General features: G+C 35.0%; 1 protein-coding gene across 1 annotated transcript; it reads right to left on the reverse strand.

The window, feature by feature from the left end:
* Window positions 1-2076: 2076 nt before the first annotated feature.
* On the reverse strand, window positions 2077-2800 carry LOC120208625 (ethylene-responsive transcription factor 13-like). Its single transcript, XM_039207852.1, has one exon. The coding sequence runs from the start codon at window positions 2767-2769 to the stop codon at window positions 2077-2079; it is 693 nt and encodes a 230-aa protein (XP_039063783.1). The 5' UTR covers window positions 2770-2800.
* Window positions 2801-18185: the final 15385 nt, after the last annotated feature.

Below are 18185 nucleotides of genomic sequence, written 5' to 3' on the forward strand. Positions count from 1 at the left end.
ATATTATATACGGGTTTAAATCGAAGTGTTTTATCCAAACATTAAGGTTAAATTTAAAATCTATACCTAATACATTAGTATCAATATCCTATTGGAAGTATCGATACACTATTGGGACTATCGATATCCATATGAGTTCGAAAATATCAAACTTGGATTTAGTACCAATACTCAAATAGAGTATTAATGCTCAATGGTCGATATAGATCCTTAGGTGACAATATTGATATCCATAATAATTTTAAAAATATTAAGGTTAAATTCAATATCTATAATCGAGAAAAATATCAATACCCCTAAACTTAATATCAATATTAGTGTTTGAGTATTAATACTATCAATGAGTTAGTTGCCAAATATTTGAGTGAGCAAGCCTTGACTGGAAAGAGTTTTAATAACACTTGAGGGTGTATAAGACGCTTTAATGAAATTGAAAATTGATAATAAATTATTATTAAGTATAAGAAAAATTATAATGTAGGATTTCATAAAACCTATGCCTTCTTTTGATATTCGAAAAATAATGACACTAAGTTATTTGTATCGTGGTATATAAATTAAGCTAGTTGGATGCATGTTCTAATATTGTGTGACCTAGACTACATCCAAGATACTCGCGTAGAGTGAGCTAACCAGATGTACATTTCTAATGATATAATGAACCCAAACATCACCTGAAGTACTGACATTTGTGGTGCTAATGAGTGTGTGTTCCTGATGTCTGATGACCCGGGTCTCATCTTGATATATTATATGTTAGATAATTGTATGCTTCCGAGGCTATGTGACATCGAAACTCATCTTGATGTTTATATATGTGTGTACGTGGACTTGTGTTAAATTGATGATTTTGATTCTCAAACTATGCTTACCGACATACAGATACTTATGCTTTGACATGCATGATTATAGTAGATTTATTGTTGTACGACACTGAGTGTGTTAGCTCAACATTTGGAATATGAGCAGCGAATGAGGACAAGATCGACTTTGATTGTATTCATGATTTAAATTGATAATAAATCTATAATTTAAAGATCAAATTGGTATTATATCTAAAGTTTAAAAGTCAAATTAATAATTTATCAAAAATTTAAGAATCAAATTAAAAATTAACTTATTTTACCAACATGTCATGATATAAAACTAATGACGTCTAACTATTCAGTAGGCAAAACATTATAAAACAATAATGTAAATGGCAAAAATGTTGCTTTTTTTTTAGATTTCGTGACAAAAAGTGGAATACTTAAAAATAAAAGTGACTATTTTTATTATTTACTCTTCCGAATAGTTTAAACTGTCATCGTTTCTAAGAACTTTCATTTGCTAGCATGTGCTAAGAATTATTTTTATATTTATTTATTGCTGTCGGTGCTAATAATATTGTGTTACAAAGACAAAGGTCCTTGTCAGCAATTATATATAATTAATTTACACCATCCAATATAAGTATATTGTATCTTGGAACGAAAGCGAAAATAAATAATGGAAGATGGTCGCTCAACAGAGGCTGAACAGTGGGGGCAATTTTCAAAAAATTTAATTTGCTTCTCACAATTTTTTTAATTCCGATCATGCTTTAAATTTTTTTAATATATTCAATTAAACTTCTCTCATAATTTTTAAATTTTCACATTAAATTTTCAAATATTTTAATTAGACTCCAATATTTTTGAAAAAAATATAAACGAAATCTTTCAAAAATTTTAAAAAAATTAATATCAAATTTTCAAATTTTAAGTTGATTCCTCTAAATTGTATCATTAAATTCAGTCACTGTCACTCAAGTACACCAATGAAAATGTAAACTATAATTTATATATCATCAACGACCTCTTGAAGGTCAGCCCTCGATTTTTTTTCTTATTTTCAAAATTAAAATTTATTATACATATAATTTTTTTCCTATTTTTATATAAAAATAATGATGCTTAATAAATAAATAAAATAGAAATGATCAAAATATTGTGAAAAAAAATAAAATTTCGATTTAAAATATTAATAAAATGTGTACAATTCAATTATTAGCAGATAACAATTTATCAAAATTGAATTGGCATCATCAACTGATACTTACATATCTGGTTCAAACTCGGCTTTAATCGGACAATTAATCTCATTCCTCCTCCGTTTCAAATTTGGAGTTCTATCATCCAACGTTACCGTGGACGACGGAGATGATGGCAACTGAGCCGATGAATAAGAGGAAGACGGCTCCGGAGATCTTCGCTTGTTATTGGCTACTCTAACAGGCTCCACCAGATCGGAGCCGATGAGGTGGGGAAAATTCAGCTTGGCTTTCGCACCTCGCATTTTAAAAGCCGCAGTGTCATAAGCAAGAGCAGCATCCTCGGGAGTCTCGTAAGTACCGAGCCAGGTCCTCGCACCGTTTCGTTTTGGATCCCTTATCTCCGCCGCATACGTCCCCCACGGCCTTCTCCTAACTCCCTTATAATGCACCTTCTTCGGAGGCGCGTGAGATTCAGAGACACTCGCAGTCGGAGTGGTCTCCGATATCTCAGAAGTCACTTCGGAACTGGAAAACGGAACATTATTAACATCCACTGTGTCCTCCGCCGCGTCAAACAACTGATCGAAGTTCATCCATCGATCAACATTAATCGCATCATCAACAACCGTAAACAGAAGATCATTTTCTGCTACATTTTCCACAAACGGAATTGTATCGGAATCATCTTCCAGAAGATACCGACGAATGGAGTCCAAGAGGCTGAGATCAGATTCTGAAGCACTCTCACAGTACATATTTGGGTGTGTTCTTGGAGATATCGAAATGTTGCTACAGAGGAACTGAATAGGTTGAGCTCCTCCTATTTGGGGTTTGATTATTATATACATTCAAACTTTGGTATTAAACTATTATTATTGTTTTCTTTTGATAATTCCAGGAACTTGCATTTCAATACTCATTTTCATCACGTTTTTCAAGTGCTGCAATTGGTTGAGTTCCTCCTGTTTGAGTTGGAATCGACTTACATAGTGAAAAATAGTTTTAGTTTTACACGATTTTAAGATAGTTTGACGAATAAAAGTAGATAATTGGGATTAATTCTTTGTTTCTTTTTGTGAATATTTTCTTATCTCTTATTGTTAATTTTGATCATTTATTTTTACACATTCAACGGTCCTAAATTTATATAAAAAAAAATTATACTATGCAACTAGATCTTATTTTATTTATAATATTAAAATTTATAATATAAACTATATTCCTAATTATTTAGTTATAGAGTTCTAATCTCACAATCGATTTTTTATTTTATTAATATGATCATTTAATTATTTAAATGATGCTAATCAAATATCTAACCATTAACATTTAACCAAAAAAATAACGTGAGAGTTAAAAAGTTGATATAATGTACATTTAGTTCTATAAATATGTGGTTATACCTAATTTTTTAAAAATATCACATCATATTTTTCATTAAATGTTAATGATTAGCGGTTAGATTAGCATCATTTAATGTATTCGAATGTAGTTTGAGGTATATTACAAATAATCAATATAAATATTGAAAATTCATAATATTTACAAAATAACGTATTAATCCCGTATAGGATGATGCATTATCTTTTAGGATTAGATTTATTATTTTATTAGGAATTAAGGTTGGGTTAAAATATTATCTTTAGTTATTATTATTTTATTAGAAATTAGAGTTAAAACATGTTTAGTTTATTATTATTTTATTCATTAGTTATCTAGGACCTTTAGAACTCAGTCCCTATATAAAGGAGGCTTCATTCAACTTTGTAATTAAGATTTCTTTGATCAATAATACAACGAGAGTTTGTTTTTGCAAGTGCTGATTGCCTTGTGCCTTCGAAGTTTCTTCTCCTGGAGTTCTTTCAAGTTCTTGTGAGGGAGATTAATCTTCACACTCCAATTTGCCTTTTCATCGCGACTATATGTGGTGGATGCATCAATACCATGAAGTTCAGAACAACATTGTGCAGCAAGTCCGTGACCTTATAAACAGATCAGGGAAAGGTGATTCAACTTCTGAACTTCATCGCGAGCAACGCGTGATCTTAGATAGCAGGCACTTTCGTTTCTGTCCTTAAAAGTTTCCCACATCATATCTGTAAAGGAAATGCTTCAAGCGTAAATGCTATGAGGTGATTTTTATTTATGCAATAAAATTGTACATCTATAAACAAGGAAATAAAAAGAATATATACAATAAAAGGCAATATCCTAGAATTAAGGTGAATCAGTGATAGGAGCTAGAATCATGGAGAATCAACTATTTTCTTGGTCACAATCAGGAGAAGTGGATTCTCCTCTAATATCCCTCTCAAATTTGGCGTTAGTAAAATGGGAAAAATGCACAACTTGCAACAATCCAATAAAAACTATAATTTCGACACCCCTTTAGTGAAGACATCGGCCAATTGAAGATGAGAGGGGACAAACCCAAGACTAAGGACCCGTCGAGCTACAAGTTCCCTAACAAAATGATAATCGATGTCAATGTGTTTGGAACAAGACTTGGTGACTGGGTTGGAGGCCATAAAGATAGCACTTTGGTTATCGCATAAAAATCTCGGAGGAGAGGGAAGTGTGATATGAAGCTCACGAAGAAGATGAAGTGTCCAGGAAAGTTCAACAGCGATAGAAGCTAGAGCACGATATTCGACTTCAGCACTTGAAAGAGCAATAGTAGTTTGCTTTTTCGAACACCATGAGATGAGAATTTGGCCAAATTAAACAACATAGCCTGTTGTAGAGCGCTAGGTAACAGGGCAGCCGACCCAAGCTGCATCAGAATAACCAAGCAAAGTCAAAGAAGAATCTCGCGAGAGTTGTAAGCCATAATGATAGGTGCCCTTAACATATCGTAAAATACGCTTCAAGGCACAGAAGTGATCAGTAGTAGGAGCATGCATATATTGACATATAGAGTTAACACTGTAAGATAAATCAGGTCAGGTAAGAGTCAAATATTGCAAAACTCCTACAAGTGACTGAAACTGAGTGGCATCAGAATGAGCAGTTCCAGATTCAATTAGATGAGATCCCACCAAAAAAAGAGTAGAAATAGGTTTGCAATCCACCATATTTGCCTGAGTCATCAAATCAAGAGCATATTTGGTTTGGCTGAGAAAAAAATCCTTTTTCATTGCGAATAACCTCAATTCCCAAAAAATAGTGTAAATCACCAAGATCCTTCATTGAAAATTCTCGTGCCAATCGATCGATGAGTGTATGAAGCATAGACTGATTATTACCAGTAATAACCATATCATCGACATATAAGAGAAGATAAATAACATCATGAGGACCATGATACACAAAAAGTAAGGAATCGGCACGACTCGCAATAAAACCAAGTCCAAGCAAAAACTGATTGAAACACTAGAACCATGCCCGTGGGGCCTGTTTTAGACCATAAAGAGCACGTTGTAAGCGGAAAACATGAGAAGCGAATTAGGGATCAGTGTATCCTGGTGGTTGTTCCATGTAAACTTCCTCTATAAGAAAACCATGGAGAAATGCATTTTTGACGTCAAGCTGATGAAGTGACCAGCCATGCATAGCAGCTAGGGACAAAATAATTCGAACAGTGGTTGGCCGAAAAACTGGACTGAATGTGTCACCATGTTTCTGAGAAAAAACTTGGGCCACAAGACGATCTTTGTGAAGTTATATAGAGCCATATACTAGAAGCTTTGTCTTAAATATCCACCGACAGCCCACAACATTATGATCACTCGGACGTGGAACCAAACACCATGTGTTATTGTGCTTGAGAGCAGTAATTTCATCATCCATGGCAGAAAGGCACTCCGGATAATTGACAACTGACTTAAATCCACGAGGCTCCTTGACTGCAAGATGTACCTAAAACCACAGGGGAGCTGACAAAGCACATAACGAATGAATAGTATGGGGTTTAACAATACCGTTCTTAGCATGAGTAACCATAGGGTGAGTAGCTGTCGGCAATTGACTGAGGAAGAAGGAAAATGAGGTATGACTTCCAATGCTATCGCCGGTAATGAAGGCTGAGGAGAATCTTCAGGAGGTGGTGAAGGAATACTTGAATCAACACAAGGAACACACAATGTGGGGGCCAGGCGATGAGCTGAAGTCACACTTGAGGAAGTATCATTAGGAAGAAAAGTGTTAGAAGGGTCATCAAAAGTGACATAATCAACACTATCCAAAGAAGGAAGAGTCGAGCTGGAAGCATAAGGAAAATAATCTTAAAAAATTGGACATGGCGAGAAATATAAACCCAATTAGTTTTCTTATCCAAGCAACGAAAAAATTTGTGAAGATGACTATAGCCAATAAAAACACAAGGGACATTAGAGATAATTTATTTGGCATATAATCACGTAGAAGAGGAAAACAAAGGCAACCAAAAGTACGTTACAAGGAATAAGGAGGAGGATAACCATATAAAATTTCTCAAAGGGACTTACCCTGAAGAATCGGTGATGGGAGGCGATTAATGAGATAACATGCCGTGGAAAAATACTCAACCCATAAACGTAAAGGTGCATGAGAATGAAACATGAGGGTGAGACCAGTTTCAGTAATGTGGTGATGCTTTCTCTCAGCGATACCGTTCTAATTTGGTGTATAAGGACAGGCAATTAGCTGAATTATACTATTTTCACGAAGAAAAAAGGTAAAATGATGATTAGTAAATTCAGTACCACCGTCACATTGAAAATATTTGACTTTACAGTCAAATTGAATTTGCACATACTTATTAAACTGAACAAATATGTCAAAAAATCAGACTTAAGCTTTAACGGATAAAACCAACTAAAGCGGGAAAATTCGTCTATCAGAACGCAATAGTACTTATATCCGGAAGGAGAAGTAACTGGTGAAGGACCCTATAAATCGCAATGTATCCTTTCAAATAAAGAGGCACAACGTTGATCTGAATTAGAGAAAGGTAAACGATGACTTTTGCCCAAATTGACAACCAAAACAAGGTTTAAAATCAATCTTACTCTTATGAGAAAGGGTAATAGCACCATGCTTATTTAAAGAATAAATAATGTGAAACGATGGATGTCCTAATCTTGTATGCCAAGCGACAGATGAAGCACGAGAGGTAGATTTAGAAACACTAGATAAAAAACTTGCATGTTCGCGGTCTAGAACATAGAGCCTTTTATCACGTTACTCGAGTCCCACCACCGTTATTGTTGCTAGATCCTGTATGGTAAAACCAAAAGAAGAAGAAGTGACCAAACAATTGTTCTCACGAGTAAGCTTGCTGATTCACAAGAGATTTTTAGTAAGACTAGGAACAAGGAGAACATCAGACAATGGTAAAGGATGAGAAGCAACAATGGATGAAATTGAACCGATGCGAGAAATGGGCATGGAAGTACCGTTACTAACATACACCCGTTGATTACCAGTATAAGGAACTGAATTGTCAAAAGCAACAACATCATTCGTCATATGCGAAGTAGCCCCAGTATCCGTATACCACTAGTAATCAGTCCGTTCATCAACCGAAGTAGCAGCAAAGGCTTTAATCAAACTATCTGCCTTGGCTTTCATCAATAACTTGCCAAGTTTATGACATTTCTTGGCAGTGTGCCTCTCTTTACCACACCCCTGACAGGTAACGCCTGGAGTCTTGGAAATATTTCCAAAAGCAGACGAAGAGAAGGCATGATTTAGGCGTCAAGAAGAAGAAGAACCTTGTTGGGCAACAAGAGATAACTAGGAAGATGAGTCACCATGAAGGGACCGAGAGAAAAGCTCATGGCTGAGGGCTTTCGGCACCAAGTTGGTGAAAGAAGGCAGCGGAAACTGTGACAACATTGACGTAGAAAACATTTTGTAATAAGATCCAAGGCCACAAAGAAACCAATATACCTTATGTACCTTATCTGTGTCATCAATGGGTTTGCCGATAGCACTAAGCTGATCACACAAAGAGCGAAAAGAACGAGCATATTCAACAACACCACGTGAGCCTCGTTGCATCAGCTAGAGTTCATCTTTTAATTGAATCTCCTGAATCTTAGAACTTTGTGAAAAAGAGGCTTCAAGAGCTAGCCAAGCATCACAAGCAGTAGAGCAATCCACAACTTTAGCCATACATTCCTCTATGAGAGAGGCATAAAGAAGAATGAATATTAATCGATCTTGTGCGTGCCATTTTTTGTAAGAGGGATTCAGAACCAGATCAGTACCCTGGAGAATCTGAGAAGATGGTGCCGAGAAAGACCCGTCCAGATAACCCATTAAATCTTGACTTTCTAGTAAAGGAATAAATTGACAACGCCACAAGAGGTAATTTGTGGGAGTGAGTTTGATGGTCAGCATGTGAACCATCGTATTGAGCGGAAGCTGGTTGGTTGAAGAGTCAACCATGAAAGATTGAAACGACAATAATTTCACCGACTGGCTGATACCATGTAAAGGAAATGCCTCAAGCGTAAATGCTATGAGGTGATCTTTATTTATACAATAAAATTGTATATCTATAAACAAGCAATAAAAAGAATATATACAATAAAAGGCAATATCCTAGAATTAAGGTGAATCAGTGATAGGAGCTAGAATCATGGATAAACTATTTTTTGGTCACAATCAGAGGAAGCGATTTCTCCTCTAATAATATCATTTTACATTGGTTTAAATACAAAATCCACATCCAAGAAGTAGCAAATGATATATGACTCCAAAACGATTGTAGGAAATGAGTTCAACCATAAGACATGCATACCTTGTGGACTATTAAGCAAATTTAACTTCCGAAGAACTTCAACATTCTCCCACCGTGAACCCCAAGCCTGCTCTTTTAATGAGTGACTACCCGCATCGAGGCAAGCGCTTCCCTTACATAACGCCCGAGGCTGGCTAAGCCGTCACTTTGAGTATTGGTTGCGATTATACGACGGACCACCTCCTCGTGCCTAAACGCAACCTTCACTATACGCCGGCAGGTCCTCAGTCGCTTGGAAATCAAACTGGACACTTTGGATCTTTCCAGATTCTTGATTCAACCCCTCCATATTTTGTTCAGGGCATTCAAGTAGGGGTGATTCGAATTAGGGTTCCCGGGCAAGTTCCAGTGCGACGACCCAATAAGCATCCCTCATAGAGTAGGGAATCGGGGCACTTTGAGATTTCCTCTGTTGGAGTAAGAACAAACGGTCTGATTAGAGATTTCTTAAAAATTGACTTAATAATATACTATATTTGTGTATATATATATAAAATGATTCGTCAGATTTAAGATTGATTTCGGATAATAAGTTAGAATAAAAATATGTTTTATTCTATTTATTCCAACATAAGGATTTAATAATAATTTAACCAAAAACACGAAACTATTCTTATGCTCTGGAACATAAATATAGAATATCAATCTTTAATAATTTTATCATCATTTAATTGTTTTCGCATGAGCCCATTCAACGATGTAAAATATTAAAATATGATAAAACAATAAATTTAAAAGATCCTCTAATTCTAATTAAGACTTTATTGGGTCCTTTTAGAACAACCACTCAAATTGTAAATTTTTATTCATATTTTACCCTTTAATAACTCATAATCAGAATGTAGACAGTTATTTTCATCACATATTATTATTATTATTATTATATTAAATAATTATATTATAGGCTACAAAATTGGCCCAACAGACTAGGCCCAAATTACATCACCAGGCCCGGTTACAACATTAAACCGGCCTCACCGAATTAGCCCATACGTAACCAAAACCCTAAACATAATAGGGTTTCTGGTATCTTTTCCCCAACCACCGCATTCAGATCAATCGTTCGATCTCTACACGTGTGATCCATGCTCCCACCGCCCTTTTCTTTTCAGCTACAGTGGATGTCAGATCCTATCAGTGATCCAAGGTAAAATTTAGAGCATAAAAAAGAGGGAAACAACCGATCCAAAGCAAGTGGGAGGCGGTGGACAAGACCTCACTCGTCCTCAACACGCCACAAGCCTCATATATGATCAAACAATAAACCAAAATGAGGAGGCAGATTCAAAAAGGGGAACAACCATAAAAAAAGAAGAAAAAATCAGAGATCATTTTGAAAGGAAAATAGAGAGAGAGAGAAGAGGAGCTTAACACTCGAGGTCACGCATCTCGCCACCGGAGAAAGGATAAATCATCGAACACCAAAGGTAACCTCTTCATTTTTCTTAGATCTAGGACGATCGGCTTAGTTTAGGGGATTTGGGTTTTTTTTTAAGTAAAGAAAAGTGGGGCTTCATTTTAGGGTAGCTGTTTAGGACTTCAGCCACTGTGGACAGCGACGGAGGGTTCTGGCGGACGGTGGTTAGTGGTTGTCGGCCTCTCCCCGACGAGAGAGGGAAGAGAGAGGCGAGAGATAATTTTCTTCTCTCTTTTTAGAGAGATATTTAAAAATGAGAGAATGAAGTTTATGGGCCCTTTTTGGCCGAGTTTCAGGCTTATATATCCCTTTCGGTGCGACGTCGTTTTGGGGGATGGGGGTTCCGTGTTTTGAATGATGGGAATACTATCCCCGCGAGCCTTTTACTTTGGGATTTGTTCATTTTAATCACTATACCTAAGTTTTAATTGTTATGATATGAGTTCAAAGTTTATCCCCATTTATATTTTAGTCCATCTATACTAGTTATGTTATTTTTATGACTATTTTAGTTTGAGTACCCTATTTTAACATTTTTCATTTTAATCCTGAAATTGGGTAGTGGTTAAATTACTTTTCCAATACCTATTTTATGTGTTATTCTCATTTATAGCCATGACTTTTAATGTTCTATAGTCAAATCCTTAAGTTTAATTTGTTTTGATTCTGAATAATGCTATTGGTTTATTTACAATTGAAGTGCCTAACATATGAAATATTTGCATTGGTTGCCTTGATCTCTTGTTAGTTTTATAATTTAATCCCTAAAGTTGTCATATTTATTATTTTAATCCTTCACTTACATGTTTATAAATTTCTTGCTAATTGACATATTTTCAAATATTATTTTATACGAGGATTTTACAGATACACCCATTAACTCACAAGAAGTGTGTTTGTACGAATTGCTCGAACAAAATAATACATGTTATTATTTAAATGATTTTCTTTTATCCTTTTTTATTTATTTATTTTTGTATATTTTATATATTTTTTTGTATTTAAAAATTTTAGGGTAATATTATTTTGTACTAGGAATTCATAAAAAATACCCTTTAACTAACTATGAAGGTATTTTCGAAGATTGTTCGTACGAAATAATATCACTTTTAATTTTTCTAGAAAATGATTATTATTTAAATGTTATTTGAATTTGCCAATTTCAATATTTAGATGACATATAATTGCTTAGGTACCAATTTCGGGCATTGTGGGGGTGTTAATCCTTCTCCATACGTAACCGACTCCTAAACCTTTTTTAGGTTTAAAATTATTTTTCTTAAAATTATTTTAAAGGATATTTTTAGGTATTCAACCTACCTAACCCAAAGGTCGTTGGAGACTCCAAATTTGTTTAATTATTATTTATTTTAAAACCCAACCTTTTCTCAAGATTAAGTTTGATTGATCCCCGTAATAAGCCTTAAAAAGCTTAAGGACCGTTCCGACAGCTTGACGACTCCGCTGGGGACTGATTAGAGAGTTAGGTCATAATCGATTATACATCATCTTTTTAGTTGAAAATGGTAAATATGAATTATATTTAAATTTTGTTCCTTAAATTTTGTTTGTATAACATCGCATTTTTTAGTCGTACTAATGTGATTGATTTAAGTGTTTCTGATTTCTAGCCTTTTTGGTTTGAATGTTCTTTGATCGAGGTGAAGGATTGTGAGTTTCCTCTCACACACATGCCATAACAGTTTGACATTTAGAGCCTTCTAATTGTGCTATATCTCGTTAGGTAGGGGTGAACGCTATGCTTACGTGAGAAAAATTATTTTTCTCCTGGGGTACATATGCCTCATGTTTACGAGTGAAACATTGAGTTTCCTCACATAGACATGGGGAAATGCATCCTCTCGAATTGAACTCGATCCGTTTAAGCCTATAATGGGTGAAGATCGAGGGTTTGACAAACTCAAGGGGGTACCAACAAAGGATAATTTGAGGACCCTGTTAGTAATACCAAATTTCTCCCCATTTTAATATTGAATCTGTGTCAGTTCTTTAAAAGTCACAAAGGGAATTTATGAGAGATGCCTTATGAAGTTGTTTAGTACATATCGCTGGTCTAGATTGTACTATCCGAGGCAGTGGCAGAACACTAGTTATCACTCTGAGGACTGGAAAACAAATATGAATCATGTAACTATCGTAGCCACGAATCAGTTAAGTAGTGTTGCAAGGCATTTATGAGAGATGAATATCCAATCAACATTTATCCATATCTATACAAATCCAACATCAAATTTGGGAAAAAGGCCATTTGGCTTGGCAGAGCTGAATACTAGGGCTAAGCCTTTTCTGTAATGGATTCGTCTTGTAACGATGATGCTTTCTTTTCCTTAAATGAAATTTATTCTATGATTGATCACGTTTTATGAATCAATTCTTTTCTACATTGCACAGTGTGCATTCCCATTTCTGTATTTTCGCATTTGCATTTTTGCATCTTTATATTTATATATATACGTCATACATTGCATAATACGCATAGTATATTAAAATGCGTCAATCATGAAAACATGAGAGTAACATGTGAAGGATTTTATGATAGAATTTTGGAAAGAAAATTGAAGTCACCCGGGGTGTGTCTCTATAAAGATCAAAAGCAATGAATGAAATATTAGCACATATTAGTAGGATCGAGAGAATCCAGGAGCAACTCGTGAAGACCCAACAAGAAATGTTTGATGAAGCAAGAAAGTTCCAAGTTGAGTCCAAGGAACAGATGTCCAAGTTGATGAGTATGATGGTTACAGTAATATATGGAGAGAAATTATTATAAGACCCTATTATGCAAGAAAAGATGAAAACTTCGAGTGAGTATCTGAATGTTAGTGGTGCAGCCAATGCGATGATAACAAATGACCAAGAACCTATTGAGGAATAGGGTAATCCAATTCAACTCCAAAAATCGGGTATGATTCCAAATATGCAATAGAGATCAAGTTGGGAAAAAATTGAGGGTAAAACTTCAAACACGAAAGTTGAGCCTGACTCAAATAAGAGAGGCATAGAAGAGGTTCAAGTGCCATAGAAGAAGGCTAAAAAGAACATAAAGAAAAAGAGAGCCCTTTCTTTTCGAAAATGGCCTCCTAACGCCCATTCCTCCAAGACCTAATACTTATTTGCGTCCAGATTGGCAAGGTGTCAAAAATTCATGCGGCTATCATTCAGGAGAATTTAGTCACTCTACATAAAATTGTGCAATTGTGAGATTAAAAGTTTAAAACCTCATCACGAAAGGGTTGATATGCTTTGAATATGGAAAACCTAAGATCCCCAGAAGCTCAAAACTTGTCAATGAAGAAAGATCTACAAACCAATGTCTCTCCCAAGATGTTGGTCAAAAGTTAAATCTTCGAAGCACACATCTCGATGATCAATCACAAGGTATTCAAGATGGTCATAATAATAGAAAGAAGAAAATGAGGTCAAAAGAGCTTATAACCAATTTTCCTTCATTTTCATATAGCAAGTTATATCCCAAGTTGCTCCAAGCCCAACTGATTACTCCACGTATGGCTAAGCCTCTGTTGCCCCCTTATCTGAGTTGGAATAATGAGAAAGTTTCTTGTGAATATAATGTCGGGGCCCGAGGACACTCAATTGAAAACTACATCAACTTCAAGCGACAAGTCCAAGATCTTTTGGCTCATGGATTTATAGAGGTGGTGATAATAATTGATCTGTTTCAGTCAGACAATTGGGATTCAACCCCCAGAATGGAGTTGATAGGGTCAAAACGAGTGAAGTGCATACGAAAGAGGGCATAAAAAGGGAAAAGAGTAAAATCAAGGAAAGCGAGGTATGTGAGATAGAGATAAAAGATTCAACTCTCGATACCTCTCTGATGATAAAAAATGAGAAAGAGATGGGAAATGATGAGAAAGAAGTTAAAGGAGAGGTAATCCGAGACTGGCTTCAAAAGATGTTTTGGAAAAATACGATTCTCAAGGTTTTTGAAGTGCCCATTTCTGACTTGCTATCCCCTTTAATAAAGAGTCACCACCTCACTCCAAGGCATTTAAAAGTAAAGACTAACCCATCTTCTTATGGCTATGACCCAAATAGTTCTTGCGATTTTCATCTAAGGGCATTGGGTCATCCGACTGACAAGTGCGTACCATAGATGGAAGATATAGAAAAGGTCGACGAAAAAGGAGTCTTGACATGAGAAATGATCAAGAGATGGGGAACAAATGAGCATAAAGACCCTATTCCAATTACACACCCAATATTTCAAAAGTAATAGGGCATTCTAGATGAACAAGTGGTGGTCGTTATCCACCACAGTTGTACCTTATATTGAAAGCATCTTGTTTGAATATATTTTTGTCATTTCTCAACTTTCTTGTAAGGATATTTAAATGAACTTATGCTACTTTTTAAAGATGATGAGCATTGATTCAAATTTTCAATATTGTAGTTCTTTGAATATCAACTGAAGCAAAAACTCTTTAAATAATTATAGTTATAAATATTTGACAAAGTGACAAGACTGAACCCTGATAAAACAAGGACCCTCGACCTTACCCCAGAAGATATACTCGACCATACTCTTCTCTTGAAGAGACCAATATAGCCTTCTTATCCTATGAGGAAATGATCAAGAGGCTTGGTATTTAGGTATATAAGAGCGGACAACATGGAGCATCTATTGTGTATGATATTGCAAAACTGACTAGACTACACTTTTATTGAGGATGTTCAATGATGATCATAATCTTCACAAATGGAATGGTGGAGTGGATGGATTTAGTATATGTCAATTATTTGGGAATTGAATTCTAAAAATGAGATTATCTGACCATCAAAGACTCATAGATATAACAGGCTCTTCTCAACGAGCTTAAGAAATTATAATCTGAATACTCAGAATGTTAATAGATTTATTATTATTATAGATTATACAATAAAGCCGAGTTATTCCACTAAAGTAATTGGTTGTAGTAGAAACTCAAAAGCCCCATCTTTATGAATAGATTGTATTCAAACCATGACATTACTCAGGTACTCAGCAGTTTGGTGTCTTCTCTGCTGCAATTGTCAAGTCGAAGACTTTGTGATGAGATAAACCCTTCATCTAGCCTAATAAAGGCGAATTTAATATAAATACACAATAAAGATAAATTCAACTAGTCAAACAATGGCAAATTAAATCAAATTTATCTAATAATGAGTTTCAGTAAAATGAACTGAGGGAGTTGAGGAACTCCTGATATAGTCAACCTCACACAAGTACTCATGAATTTTATATTTAGACTGATGTCTCTGTACTACCTCTGCTAAGGAAGTCTACGAAGCTGGAACAAATGGAAGATTTTAGAGAATTGAAATAGAAGAGTTCTAGAAAGTCTAGTAATTAAATATTCTAGTTGCATCATTTTGTTCTCATCCAGTTAAAATACCAAGCCAAGAAAGAGGGGCATGTTGTAATGTTCACAAGGACCAATGAAGAAAATACATATTTGATGACTAAAACCTTGGAAAATAGGAAAGCCAACCTATCAATTTTGACATTTGTCAAAGAGCTATAACTTTGAAAATATTAAAAGAATTGTTGATTCTTTTGATATTCTATGAACTCATGTTAATGATTTGCTTCAATTGTGAAACCTAGAAAATGGCAATATTTGAAAATTTTTGAATGTTTTCAAAATTCTTTTTCAAATTTTGAAAATAAAATGAAGAAGAAAAACATTTTACAATAAGACAATCTCTCTGGAGTATATCTTGGAAGTTGACACACATCTCAGACACAGAACTTATGCTTGGATTTAGTACTGGAGCAAGAAATGATGAATGTTGGGGCGGTTTGTACCATCCAGAAGTATTAATGTTGGGGCACTTTTGAAGGCCTATATCAACATGAAATAATAAATGTTGGGGTATTTTGAAGGCCAATATCAACAAGAAATAATAAGTGTGGGGATATTTTTTAAGGCCCATATCATCCGGGAATACAAGATCCTTAATTTGAGCATACATTTATTGAGACATAAGGGTGTGAAGAATGAAAATGGTGAAAAAGGGATAATGGAGCTTACCATATGCTGAGTTTCAGTGTCCTTGTAATACTATCCAAAAGCTCTGAACACTATGCAAAGAGCTCTCCTGGTTGAAAAATTTAGGCAGAAGCCACATAAAAGGAAGAATGTATTAGTAAATGTGGCGTTGAACCAATGTTACGATCATGTGGTGTTTCTATTTTCTTTACCCAAGATGAAGATTATCTTCTACAACCCCAAGGTTAAAAGTGAGGAATAGTGAAGATTTTATTCCATTGAATGGGCGATAAAATTTTAACAACAAGAAACTAGTGAAGCCAAATAAGATTGAACGATGGGTTGTTGTTAAACCTGTCGACATGATGTGGTACAAATAACCTTGTCTGAGATCCTATTAGATGGGACATGAAACAAATTAGGCTAGAACCTCCCTTTGATGTGTTTAAAGAGTCAAATTAGAACAAACGCTTCTCTCCCACATACAAGTTCAGGTGAAGAAAGCCAATATTATCAGGGACAAAAATTTTACGGGGTAAGAAGAAGTTGACACAACTCAAGACTTGAAAAATGCATATTGGTGCAGAAAAAAAATGAAGACAACTTAATCAGAAAGAGAATGAAGATCGTTCTTGCAGCCGTCCCCACCCCGGATCAAGAAAACATGCATTTATACATGATACATGAATTTGTGCCATTACATCATACATCATTTCATACATACATGATAATTTTTATCTCCCTCATAAGGATGTCTTTAAAATTTGTTTTGAGAAATTTTTATCTTTCTTAAGATGGTTGCCCTAGAAATTTCAGTCGTGGCCTTCTAAGAACATATCTCATAGGAAACTCAAAAATCATTTTCCCTTCAAGTTTCAACTTAACTTCCTCATTAAGAGAAGTAATTCTTTGTTACTCTTGAAAAAAAGTCAAATCTTTGTTATTCTTGACTTCCCTACGATTAGAAGTCGATCTTTTGATGTTGTCCTTTTGACTTTCTCAGAAAGAATAGTCAATCTTTCAGTAGTATTTTTCCTCAACTTGACTTTTTTCTAATAGATGAGTCAATCTTTCTGTAATGTTATCTTCAATTTTGACGCTCTTAGGATTTGTGTCCTAGAAAGTTCACTTTAGTCTTTCTTGAGATCGTTTTCCTAGAAACCTCGACCTTATCTTCCATAAGACCTGGAAATTAACTTTATTTATCTTGGGTCATTTCGGTGAAAGTTCTAATTTTATCTCTCTCAAAGACCTTTTCTCTTTCTCAAAAGATTAACGATAAACAAATTGCATCACTATATCCATTATTCAGATACGTTGTACTTTCAATATGAATATTTTATAGGTTTTTCAAGAAAACTACAAATTTATGACAAGTAGAAGTCATCAACCAATCCAAAGTCCCTAGAAAGAGGGATCTTCAAATAACACTCGAGCCAAGGTAGATTCTTATATTTGATGGCTTTCAAAAATTATCTCAGAATCTTATCACTTCAGATTTGGTCTTCCTGAAGAGCAGCAAAGCAAATCAAGTTCAATTCAATCTTCCCTGAAGAGCAGCGAAGTGGATCAAAATGTTTCTCGAGTATGATCTCTCCTAAAGAGAAGCGGAGAAGATTCTTCTTCTACTTTCAGATTTAGTCTTCCTGAAGAGCAGCGAAGATAAGTAAATCAAGTTTGAGTCAATCTTACCTGAAGAGCAGCGATCAAAATATTTCTCGATTCTGATCTCCCCTAAAGAGTAGCGGATGAGATTTTTCTTCTTTCAGATTTGGTCTTCTTGAAGAGCAGTGAAGCAAATCAATTTTGATTCAATCTTCCCTGAAGAGCAGCGAAGTGGATCAAAATATTTCTCGATTCTGATATCCCCTAAAGAGTAGCGGAGTAGATTCTTCTTCTTTCAGATTTGGTCTTCTTAAATAGCAGTGAAGCGAATCGGATCTGATTCAGTTTTCCCTGAAGAGCAATGAGATGAGTGAATGTTTGTCGATCTGATTTGCCCTGGAGAAACAG

The sequence above is a fragment of the Hibiscus syriacus genome, unplaced genomic scaffold (genome assembly GCF_006381635.1).
Source record: "Hibiscus syriacus cultivar Baekdansim isolate YM2019G1 unplaced genomic scaffold, ASM638163v2 tig00016725_pilon, whole genome shotgun sequence".
NCBI lineage: Eukaryota > Viridiplantae > Streptophyta > Magnoliopsida > Malvales > Malvaceae > Hibiscus > Hibiscus syriacus.